General features: G+C 40.9%; 1 protein-coding gene across 1 annotated transcript in view; it reads left to right on the forward strand.

The window, feature by feature from the left end:
- The window catches only part of LOC129045737 (ankyrin repeat domain-containing protein 26-like), a 116,697-nt gene extending 104,668 nt beyond the window's left edge, over window positions 1–12,029 (forward strand). The window contains 4 exon segments of the mRNA XM_064590299.1: window positions 871–4,560; window positions 4,837–4,955; window positions 5,159–7,429; window positions 8,765–12,029. Coding sequence (XP_064446369.1) covers window positions 871–1,129 — 259 coding nt within the window. The 3' untranslated portion in view covers window positions 1,130–4,560; window positions 4,837–4,955; window positions 5,159–7,429; window positions 8,765–12,029.
- Window positions 12,030–13,087: the final 1,058 nt, after the last annotated feature.

Consider the following 13,087-nt stretch of genomic DNA (forward strand, 5'->3'; position numbering starts at 1 on the left):
TGGCTAAAAATAGCACCATGGTGGACATGAGGAGGGGCTGGGTGAAAGACAGAAAGGGTAGATTCCACCTCCAGTACCCTGGTAGCTGTGTTATAACCTAACTGGCTCTGGAGCTGTTTTATTTCTTTCTGATCACAACTCTGCCATCAAGCAATTGTTGGTCTAAATTATTCCTCAGTGCCAAATGCTCAATTTCTCTGAGGTAATGAGTGAAATGTGCAAGAGTGGTGAAAGCCAATGCTTGAAAATGTCTTTGAGGGATGGTTTATTTTTATTTTTATTTTAAAGATTTTATGTATTTATTTGACAGAGAGCGAGCGAGTGAGCTCAAGCAGGGGGAGCGGCAGGCAGAGGTTGAGGGAAAAGCAGGGGCTCGCTTCCAGGACTCTGGGGTCATGACCTGAGCCGAAGGCAGATGGTTAACTGACTGAGCACCCAGCCCCCCGGGATGGTTTTATATTTTTATATCTCTAAACTGGTTTACTAAATAGAAGTATATGTAATGGCATCCTGGTTTACTAAATATAAGTATGTGTAATGGCATCCTCAAGAATCTTGTAAGTCCAGCCATTCCAGAAGGCAGCAGGTATTACCTGTTAAGCCATGTGCATCACTAATAGCCATTTCTGTCCCTCCTTAATTTGAATTACTTGTTAGTTAGGAATCTCTAGAAATATATGTCCTTCTTTAGAAGAATTTTAAACCTATCATTATATATTGTAGGCCTGCTCTGTCACATTTTCAGTGTTAAAACACCGTTTAATGGCACATTCTGTTTACTATTATGGAAATTTTAAAAAAATGCAAGTCATTTAGGAATGATTTGGGGAGAAATGAAATACTAAGCATTGTGTTTTGTAATCTTAACAGGACTAATGAGAAGCTGGCAGAGACCAGTACCAAACTTCTGGTGGAGACACAGCAAAAAAAGCCTTTGATTAATACTATTGCTATGAGCCCTGTCCTAGAATTGCCTTCTGTTAGAAATATGAATAATAGTTCACTGTTGAATAGATATGTTGCTCCAAGAGAAAACCTAGTGATTCCTACCTCAAGCTCATGGCCTACAAAGAATGGCATCGAGACTTTCTTGACCTTTTTTTCCTTGGGTTTCAGATTTCTGATATAATTTTTTAATTTGGTGAAATTCTGAGTTGTTTAACACACACTAAGTAAAAGTCATAATTATATGTGCTAATAAAGAAAAGAGACAGAAATTTTATGATTTTTTTTTAGTTCCTGGAGCTCTTACTTTCAAGAGATACTTATTATTAACTTTATTTAGTAAATATAACTAAACTGACATATTTTACTATTTTTTAAAGATTTTATTTATTTATATATTTTTTTGAAGATTTTATTTATTTATTTGACAGAGACACAGTGAGAGAGGGAACACAAGCAGGGGCAATGGGAGAGGGAGAAGCAGGCTTCCCTCCAAGCAGGGAGCCCGATGCGGGGCTTGATCCCAGGACCCTGGAATCACGACCTGAGCCAAAGGCAGCCGCTTAACAACTGAGCCACCCAGGCGCCCCTAAAGATTTTATTATTTTAGAGAGAGAGAGTGCACAAGAGGGAGAGAGAGCATGAGACTTTGAAGCAGACTCCCCACTGAGCGTGGAACCCTACGTAGGGCCCAGTCTCATGACCTATTTTCTTACATGAGAGTACATTTTTAATTGCTTTCTTACTTATAGCATTTTTTTTTTTACTTATAACACTTCTATTTCATGTTTTACAAAATGTCTTGAGCAGTTGTAGAGCAATTTTCTAAATAGCTAAATCAAGCAAATATTTGATTTTTTTTTTTCTTTCAGAGAGGGAGTGCAAGCAGGGGGTGAGGAGCAGAGGGTAAGCAGGATCCATGCTCAGTGTGGAGCCCAATGTAGGGCTCAGTCTCACAACCCTGAGATCGTGACCTGAGTCAAAATCAAGATCAGACACTTAACTGTGACTGAGCCACCCAGATGCCCCACAATTTGAATTTTTAAAAAGAAGTTCACATATATCTTCCTTGCCTTCACTTGAATGATTGATGACTAAGATGGGAATGATAGGGAGTCTTTAAATAGCAGCTAGTTTCCTTTGTGTATCATTGTTATTAAAATATCCATTTCAATGAATGCACATAGGTTTGTGGTTTTGATGGTATATTCATGGTCTTATTAATGTAGACAAAAGTAGCATAGGCTTGTGGTAAATGAGGCCTCAATCTTGTTCTTTCATTCGGCATCTTCATTGTGTTGCTCTCTTCCCTTCTAATTTGAGGACTTTCTTTAGTGTTATGCTTGGATGCCTTTAGATTTTTGGTTTGTGATCACTATGAAGTTTATATATAACATCCTATGTATATGGCAGTCTATTTTAAGTTGATGGTTACTTAAGTTCAAACACATTTTTAAAACACTACATTTTTACACCCCACCTTGTTTTATTTATTTGATGTCTTTTTACATCTTTTTATTTTGTGTATCCCTTAACTAATTCCTATAGATAACGCTGATATTACTACTTTTGTCTTTTAAGCTTCATACTGGCTTTATAAAAGTGATTAATCTATTACCTTTACTGTATGTTTGCTTTTACCAATAAAAGGGGAGGAGGCATGTGGTCAGTTGGTGTCTCTCCCATGCCATGTCATTATAGAGCATTCTATATCATTCTGACTGCTGTAGAGCAGTGGTTTTTAAAAGGTTCTCCTGGCGCCAGGAACTCATCTAAAAATGGTGGTCTTTTCTTCTGATTTTGCACATGAACATTGTACATCTTCAGATTTTTTTTTTTTAAGATTTATTTTATTTATTTTTTTAGTGAAGGGGAGAGAGAGAGTACGGGAGGAGGGGCAGAGGGAGACTCCCCGCTGACCACAAAGCCTGACCCAGGGCTTGATCTCATGACCCTGAGATCACGACCTGAGCAGAAACCAAGAGTCAGTCGCTTAACCGACTGAGGCACCCAGGTGCCCCCAGAGAACTTCATTTTAGAAGAAGAATGAGTTCTACCCTTTTTATTTTTTTTTGAATGAGTTCTACTTTTAGTACACTATTGGAGGGCTGATATTTAAAATTCACAAGGCATGTAACAGTAGTTATTATGGGTGAGAAATACTTGGGTAGGAATCCCCACTATGACATTTGTTAACCATGTGCCTTTGGGCCTCAACTGACTCATCTATAAATAGGGTATAATAATAATAATACATCCCTCACAGGGGTGATATGATTCAAAAGAGAAGATATGTAGAAGGGCTCAATAGACTGCCTGACACAGAGTAAACATTCAATAAATGGAGCTTGGCTAATACTACTAGAAAGAAAAATGGACATCTTGTTAGGGTCTACCAAGGAAAGTCCTAGGTAATCCACCAGGAATTTTGCCTGCTCAGAAGTCTGAAGCAATGATGTCAATGCTCCCACTGTAAACATACACTCACAGATGCTTGGGTTTTCCACAGTTTTCCAGTAAATTACTTTTTTGTCAGGCCAGGGTCAACAGGGTTTTGACATCCTTCTGATTTTTAATTTCTATCACCTTCCTTTTAAGCATAAAATGCTCCAATGTGGCTTCTTCAGAATGAGTGCAATGCTGCTCTCGTGGGTGGTTGGGTTAACCCTAGAGTGAGCGGTGATGTGAATGCATCAGCACTTTGGGCCTGTCATGTTGCAATAACTAGACCTTATGACATGAACGCATTATGGCTCAAATTATGAGTTCTCCTGACACTTCTTTCTAGGATCTGTGTCTGCAGTTTGGAGGAGCTTTTCCCAGTAACAGGTCTTTTGTCCCACTAAAGTGGACCATGGTGAAAAAGAGTGCTAAAACATGATAATATAATATTCAAGACTGCCCCTTGGAAGCCTTGTTGCTGTTGCTATTGTTGGAAAATCTGAGAGTTTTTGAAAGCCATTAACAAATCTTAGAGCGCAGCATGTAGGGACCACGTAGCAATTGTCCTCTAAGTTTGGTACTAATCCTATCCTTTCAAATACTATATTTAATTCTGGGCTTGGTATCTAAAAGGAGACAAAGAACTTGGAGAGAGTTTAAAGGAAAACTATAAAAATGATTAAAGGTTTAGGAAACAAGACCCATGAGGAAAAGCAAAAGAGAGGTGCTTCTTCTGCCTACAGAATATCACTGGAGCCGAAACTGGAGAAAAGCTTTCAACTGGAGGACAGCTCTCATGTCTAAGCTACCCATAGAAAACAATTTAAGTTAAATATGAAAGATCTTGACCATGGGGAGTACTTTACCCAGAAGGCCATGGTGCAAAAGGTTATTACAAATAGGGTAGATTTGCAGCTGCCAGGAAGGAGAGTCGGGGCCCACCTGATGATAAGAAATACCACGATGTCCTTTTGAAATTTCTTTTCAGTCTCATGATCCTAGGATTGTTTCTGTTTCTGTAAGTGACTAGCCGATGTTAAGGTGCAAATGGTGAGATCCCAACCTCGGTTGTGTTTAAGATCCCAATCGAACCCTGATGATCCAGATGAACACTACACCTTGTGGTAATTCAGTGAATGTGACTCAAGAATGGTAATGACCATAGCGACGAAGGTAAGAATCCAGTTCTGTTGATGTTTAGACCAATTCATTAATTATTGGAAGATTTAACCTTCCCAGTTGCAGCCCTTCTACATTGATAACTCTAGAAAATTAGGGAGAAATCATAAGGAATTGTGTTTATTTTATAGGTTTAATTGCAAAGATCGATAACTCCAAAACGTGTACCTGGCAATTTTAGTAATCTAGAAAAAGTGGTTAAGTTCAGAATGTCATAAGGTAACATGTGCCTTTATCTATAGTTCTTTTTTTTTAATTTTTATTTTCCAGAGAGAGAGAGAACACAAGCAGGGGGAGTAGCAGGCAGAGGGAGAATCAGGCTCCTGCTGAGCAAGGAGCCCAGTGCAGGACTTGATCCCAGGACCCTGGGATCATGACCTGAGCCGAAGGTAGACGCTGAGCCACCCAGGCATCCCATACCTTTATCTATAGTTCTTTACTTGTTATTTATTTATTTTTATTTTTGTTATTTATATATTATATATATTTATATATATATTTATATATTTATATATAATATATTATATATATTTATATATTATATATTGTTATTTATATATTATTTATTATATCCCTCTTAACAACTTTGTAGACTCACTGAGGTACAGATGATAAGCTGTACGAACATGGCCGTAAGTGATCACTGGATGAGCCAGGGTAAAAAACTATATATGGTAAGCATTTGCTTGGTATTAGGAAGGTTTAAAATAAAAGTCTACAAAACACATCCCCTGTCCTTACAAAAACAAACATGCTAAAGAAACATGTTGTATTTGCTAGTAGGACCAAGCTATTTATAATATAAAATAATTTTTTAAATCAAACTGGTTTAAAGTCTTGATACACCAGAATTTGGAAGAAGCCATAATATCAAACAAAGAAAATTCAGAATTTGACTTTAAATGTTGCTTTGACAGCAACATAAGTATATTTGCCAAACCTGATTAGCCTAAATCCAATAATGAAGAAACAAATGGAGAAATCCAGAATGGGAGACATTGGTCAAGATTCTTAGGGAAAAAGTCATTAGTGTAGAATATTTTTTTAACGCAGGGAAATTGTTTTAAGTAAGAACTAAAGAATAACCAAATGGAGTGTACAAACCTTGCTTGAAACCCAGATTAGGGGGAAAAAAAAAAAAAGAACAAAAACCCAACTATAAGACATTTTTTGGAACAACTGAGGAAATTCAAATATAGACTATATATTAAATGGTATAATACAATTAATGTTAATGTTCTTAAATGTGGTCATTCTATTCTGATTGGTTATGTAAAAAATGTTCTTTGTTCTCAGATGATTCTCCCTCTCTTTTCCTCCATATGTGCATGTGTATGAATAGTCAGCTGAATTCTTTTTTTTTTTGCTAAACAAAGAACAAAGAATTTAATCAATAAAACAAGTCAGAATATTCCAGATACATATTTGTGTATATATACATGTGCATAGATATATACATAGATAAAGCAGATGTGACAAAATATTAAAAAGTGGTGAAATTGGGTAAAGAGTATGTGTTCATTGTACTGTTCTTTCAACTTTCCTATAGTTTTTTAATTTTCAAAATAAAAATGGGGAAGGTGTAGAATTGTTTTAAAACAGTGCAGTTAGCAAACCCCAGTATATGATGAAAAACCCATAAAGTATTTGAAGTAACAAAAGAAGTGAACTACTTTTGGTGGTCTTTATTTTCTTGCAGCCTCTCTTACTCTCAAATTAATACTTGCCATTCAAGAAGTATTTGCTATAAATACAAAAACTTCCAAAGCTAAGAAATTAAGGGCTGTGGAAATTCAAAGGAAGCAAACAAACAAAACCTAAGTCATTCTCCATGTATGTATGTCAAGTCATTATGTGGTTTATCTGTATGTTAATAAAACTGGAAAAAAAATAAGTCCTATAGAAATTCAAATGTAGAGCCATTGTCTCGTGATTCACAATTCCTTTTATCCCTGAGTTTTCAGACCGCCCATCTGTGTTTGCCTGTGGGATCATATCTAATAGTGGAAAAGTGAATAAAAGTTAGGGGCATAATTATAAAAATGCTTTGAGTTCATATTCTTTAAGATGTCAGAATACAGCCCCTAGGCTATAATTTTAGTAAGAACCTTAATAGTACATGAAGTTTATTTAAGCAGATTGTCCACTGAACTGATCCCATTAATCCAAACTGTCACAATTTTAAAATGTTTCTATGTCCTGATGTCCTCGAGTGTAAATAATCGATGAACTGCACCAAATTCAATTCAATTTGCCAGCTTTAGCCTTTTCATTGTCTCGGTCCATCACAACCCTCCCTATGTTCATGTGTGATCTGCCAGATTAGTTGTAACTTGCATATTTTATATTTAGATTAGGGAATCCTTCTGGAATGCTACAGACTTGTTTTGCTTTGTTCATTGAATTCTTTGTTGCATGTCTTGCAAAAAAAGGATTCAGCTGGATCGTAAAGGGCTCCACCCAGTAAATGCTTCAGAAACACAAGTTGGACAGAGCATTTTGTTTTCTGGTCTGAGTCACCAGATGACTTGTTGGATTTTGAGAGCCTGCTGAAGCAGGACAGGCTTGAGGCATGACTCAGAGCCACTGTGTTCATGGTGGGCTCATTTCACATCAGGTTCATTAAAGGGTCTGTGGATTTTTTTTCTTGTGATCTTCATGTTACAAGATTTCCTTTGAAGCATTTATTATTGAAGCAATATTGAAATTCTTTTGTGTTATCATATAGGTACTAAACAATTTGGGAGAGTTGGAGTCCATTAAAGTATTTCTGGGAACATGCAATCCATTCTTGCAGCAAGAGGGGAAACATTCTACTCTACGATGGCCTGGAAGTATCCCTTCCCTCTATGCTTTGTGGAAGGCAGGTTCAAAGTTCTCTGATTAATCACCAAAGAGAAACCTTAGTAATTGCAGTGTACTGTCTTTCTGGGTAAAATCAAGAAGGTTTGTGTCATGGATACATTTGCAGCCAATCCTTTGTTATATAACATGATATAGACAAGATCTGAGGAATAACAATTTTGCACAGAAATGTGTTCAGAAAGGTCCACTCTTGCCCACATAGGGTTTTGGTATCACATTAAAAGGTCACAGAGAAGAGGTTCATTAAATGACCCACGGTCATTTTGACATTAGTGGGTTAAGAACAATTCAGAAGGAGTCACAGTAAACATACTTTCTGAAACAGAACAGACATCTCCTTGTCATGATTTATTCAATATTGTCTTTGCCAGAGTACGTTATACACTGCCTCGCATATGGGAATGTCTCAATAAATGTTTATTAGTAATTGATCGGGAAGAGAAAAAAAATGAGAAAGTGAAGGATAATTAGATTCTGAATAAAATATGTTGCCTGGCCCGCTGAGACAAAGTTGGAGCAAGATCACACCATTCTGGTACCACTTGGAGTAGCTTTCTTTTCCTTCAGATTCTTTATGAGCGAGTGAAAATGGCCCTTCAGTGTCCTTTTACTCTTCTCTCTCCTGCCCCCTAGAACTTTTGAGCTTTGTATTCTGGGAAGCAGTGGGTTACTGGATTTCTGGGGCTGCAGGAAATACTGAGAAGGGACTCGACTTGTAAACCAAGTGGGCCCCCTCTGGAAGAAGGACTTTTTATCTACGTTCTTTAAAATAAGTTGTTTTCGGGCGCCTGGGTGGCTCAGTTGGTTAAGCGACTGCCTTCGGCTCAGGTCATGGTCCCGGGGTCCTGGGATCGAGTCCCGCATTGGGCTCCCTGCTCTGCGGGAAGCCTGCTTCTCCCTCTCCCACTCCCCCAGCTTGTGTTCCCTCTCTCGCTGTGTCTCTCTCTCTCAAATAAATACATAAAATCTTAAGAAAAAAAAAATACAGCTCCTACCAGAGGACCCTGGGATTCAAACAAACATAAATGATTTCTATCATTTCCCCTTTGTCCATATTTATTTACCATCTCAAATAACTTTTAGGGACGTCTGGGTGGCTCAGTCAGTTAAGCTTCTGCCTTCGGCTCAGATCATGATCCCAGGGTCCTGGGCTGGAGTCCCACATCAGGCTCCCTGCTCAGCGGGGAGCCTGCTTCTCCCTCTGCTTGTAGTTTCCCCTGCTTGTGCTCGCTCTCTCTCTCCGAAAAATCAATTAATAAAATCTTTAAAAAAAATAACTTTTAAATTAAGCCTTTATTTCCCCTTATGTTAAAATATTTCTTTCTCATTCCAGAAATGGGAGCCAATTATTTCTGAGGATGCCCTTGTATGTGTGTGCTTCTGATACAACAGGTCAGATAAAGCTTTGGTATTTCTTAAATAATTGGAAGCTCGTATTTACACCAAAAAAACCACTATGCCATGATTTTGTCATGTGAGCTGACTCCAAACTAAAAGGTCAGGTAGACAAGCCCCTCTTCAAGTTTTTTCTATTTCTGGGAAGCTCGGGCTAGCTCTGTTCCCTGGGTCAGAGAGGAGGTGATAAACAAACTCACACAAAGCCGAGTGATTCAGTGCTTAGGAGGCTGTATCAGAAGGCATGACTTCATCCAAACAATGAACTGCTGATACTGAGAAATTTGGCCATCAGCCAGAATAGGAGATGTTTCCGAGTTTCACATCAGTTATTTATCCTATAACTATTTACTGATTACTTCCCATAGGTAGACTGTCATAGCTGTTGGGGATACTCAGAAGCTTTTGCTTTCAAAGAGCTTGTGATTTGGTAGCGGAGACAGCAAAAAGACAATTATAAAACATTATAGTAGCATAAGAGCAGGTACACAGACATGCCCAAGATGTGGGATGTCAGAAGAGAAGCACAAGAACAGAAATTGTGTTTGCCAGACATCCTCTACACCTCTTTCTCTTTGGGTAGCAGTCATAAGGTCAGAGGTCAGAGGGCTGATCCCAGCTGAGGGTGTGGGGTGCTGGGCGTGGGATGGCGGCTGAGGAACCTAAGTCACTCAGAAGCCACAGGCCTCACACTAGATGCAAGTCATCACCTGGGACACTGGTCTGGGTTCATGTGTCACAGTTCAGGCCATCCAGAGCTTTTCTGAGAACTTTGGGAAACAAGTGTTCATGCTCTTATGTTGCTGTTAATTGAGATATAATGTGCACACCGTAATACTCAATTCACCCTTTTACAGTGTACCGTTCAGTAGTTTGAGTATATTCACAAAGTTGTGCAACCATCACCACTATCTAATTCCAGAATATTTTCATCACCCCAAAAGAACCTTCATACTCATCCTTGTCTCCCTGCAACTCCTGGCAACCATTAACCTATTCTCTATGCCTTTAGACGATTCTGAATATTTCATGTAAGTGGAATCATATAATATGTGGCTTTTTGTGTCTAGCTTCTTTTGCTGAGCATAATGCATGCAGGGTTCATCCACACTGCAGTGTGTATCAATGCTTCATTCCTTTTCATGATGGAATATTCCATTGTGCAGATATACCAACCACATTTGGTTTATCCATTCATCAGTTGATGGGTTGTTGTGGTTTTTTTTGTTTTTTCACTTTTTGGCTATAATGAATAATGCTGCTACAAACATTTTTGCCTAAGTTTTTTTGTGTTCACATGTTTCCAGTTCTTTCGGGAAGATACCGAGGAGTGGAATTGCTGAATCAGATGGTCAATTTAGGTTCAATTATTTGAGGAACTACCAGATTGTACCATTCTTCATCCCCACCAGCAACGTGCATTTCTCCACATCTTCGCCAACGTTTGCTATTGTTTGTCTTTTTGGATACAGCTCTCCCAGTGTGTGTGAAGCAGTATCTCATTATGCTTTTAATTTGCATTCCCCTAATGACTAATGGTGTTGACCTTTCTCTGTGCTTATTGGCCATCTGTATATCTTCGGAGAAATGTCTATTCAAAATCTTTTTCCATTTTTAAATTGGGTTATTTGTCTTTTAATTTTTAAGTTGTCAGAGTTCTTTATATATTCTGAATACCAGACCTGATCATCTATATGATTTGCAAATATTCTTTTTTTTTTTTTTAATGAGTCAGGGGTGCATTTATTTGGTGACATTGTGTGCTTTGATTAGTGCTGCTCCCCACGGGGAGCCCACCCAGGACCACGCAGCAAACCAGCCAAACACAGAGCAGAGGTACTTCCAGGCTAACTTACCCTGGTGTTTAGAACAACCATTCTTACGCTGTGTAAAATGACCTCCCAGGATATTTTGCTGTTTTTCCCCAGGTCTGGGCTCGCAGGAAGCCTTAATAAATATTTGCTCTAAATTTTATCTGTTCATATAATTTTAATTGAATCATTTGTTAATGGGAAAACATTCCTCAAATCATCTGTATGTATTCCGTTTGACTTAATCCTCAGCTGTCGCAAATCACTTTTCTGGAGAAGCCTTCCCTGGCCACACTAGCAGAAACAGCGGAAGCTTGCCTCGTTCTCCATTCCTCTAGCTTGCTTTACTCTTTACAGCACACATCACCTGGTATGTTACACATTCACTTGTCGATTATCTCGTGAGCAGCTGTGCACATGCGCACACGCACACGCACGCGCGCCCACGCACACACAATAGTCTGAGTTCCGTTACAGAAGGGGGTCGCCATGGCAACGGACGCCGGGTTCTGGACTCCCAACTGCCCCAAGCCCGCAGCTGTGCGGGAGGCGCCCGGCCGCAGCGGCCAGCCCCTGGCTCCGATGGAGAGCGAGGAGGACACGTCCAAGACCGAGGAATGCCGGAAGATCCTCGAGAACCTCGTGTCGACTCTGGAACAATTCCGGTTCAGCCCCAGATGACCCGCACGAGCCACCGCGGCCCGCGCAGCGCCACCTCCCCTTCCTTCGGGCCACGCGCCCCTTTCCCGCGCCTCCCGCCCGCGCTCCAGGCGCGGGAAATTGATTTCTTAAGTGCATTCACATAAACTGAGCACATGGACTCTGGAGCCAGAGTGCCTGGGTTCAAATCCTGCGACCCTCTACAGGGCCCCTGAGTTGGGCGAGTTCCTTAAAAACTTCTGTCGCAGTTACCTCGTGGGGAAACCGCCGTGTCGGTGGTGGTCGGTGTAGCTGAGAGTGAACACGAAAGGGGTGCATGTGCGTACTGTGTGTAGACGAGCGCCGTACACATATACACAGAGTACCCTGTAGGTGTTTGCCAACGTCGTTGTTATCCCTTGATCCTTTCTTCACATTTCCTCCCTTTCATCATCCTTTGCCCCCCTCTGCCCATATTGTGTCTGTTCGGATAACATAGAGCTGATGAGCCTGGAAAAATGTGTTTTTCCTTCCAAAAACCCTTTAAGATCAGTAAGTGGCCAGCACTAGGTTAGCTACTGTGCAAGCACTTAGAGTTCCCTAAGTCAAGGGCTTCATGGTGCCTGGTAGGCCGGCTTGGAGAGGCAAGCCCGGCACACTGAGGCTCCGGAGTGAGAAGAAAGGACCAGCACGGTACTTGCCCCATGGTGGAGACTGACCCAGTGAGACAATGCTGCCAGCTCAGCGTAAGTGGGTGCATTTGTGAAAATAGATCAGGGAGACACAGGCCCTGGTTTATTGGGGGTTGTGGAAAGCACATATTGGCAATGGCCCATAATAACACCATGGGCACTGTGTCTAACCTGTTCTGCTTGTTTACTGCTAGGAATGACTTCCTGCCTTGGATTCCTTGGCATTGCCTGGTGTGGAGCTCACCAGCAAAACACACTGGCTGCGCTCAGTGGGCAAAATGACAGTGCCAGGTGCTCAGTTAATACGTGGTGCCTGAACAAAGGAACCACTGATGCCAATGTTAATCCCCCCCCCCCCCCGGCCCCGGGCTAGGGGGGCTGTGTTGGTGCTCTGGGAGGAATGGGAGAGGCTGGAATAGGGATGCAGTCCTGGGTTTAGGGCAGAGTTTGGCACTGGGCAAGCAGCAATCTACAAACCGACTGAAGGCCTGCCTTTGTCAAGTTTACATTCTAGTCAGGAAACCAATGATAAGCAAGCAAACTATGTAATAAAGAAGTTAGTGGTGTGTGCTAAGGAAGGAACAGCAGGGAGGGAGCAGAGGAACTGGTGTGTGGAGCAGGGAAGTGGACTGTAATTTTAGACACTGTGGTCGAAGGAAAGCTTCTCAGAGATGATGTTGGGGTGAAGACCTACAGGCTTGATGGAGGAACCATTCTGATCTATCAGGGAACAAAGTGTTCCCGTGAAAGAACAGGAAGCAGGAAGGGGTGGGCCTGGATGTCTCAGGCTCAGCAAGGAGCCTTGTGTGGCTGGAGCAGAGGGAGAAGGGGAGAGTAGCGGAGAGGTCAGAGGTAAGGGGACAGTGCCAGACAGTGGCCCTGACTAGGTGTCCTACAGTTTAACTCAATTCTCTGCTACCCAGAGACAGCGTCAGATCGCACAGGTGAAGGGCCCAGTCCCACAAGACTGCCCCCTCCTCCTTCAGATGCCAATCGCAAATCCAGGTTGTTACCTGTGCTTCTCACCGTTCAGCCTGAAGTTAGAGATTCCTGTAACCCCTGCTGTGGGTTCAATTAATTTGCTAGAGCCACTCATAGAACTCAGAAAACCAATTTACC

This window comes from Mirounga angustirostris, unplaced genomic scaffold, assembly GCF_029215605.1.
Source record: "Mirounga angustirostris isolate CCGP_5_RB_7025 unplaced genomic scaffold, mMirAng1.0.hap1 SCAF_5, whole genome shotgun sequence".
NCBI classification, from domain to species: Eukaryota; Metazoa; Chordata; class Mammalia; order Carnivora; family Phocidae; genus Mirounga; species Mirounga angustirostris.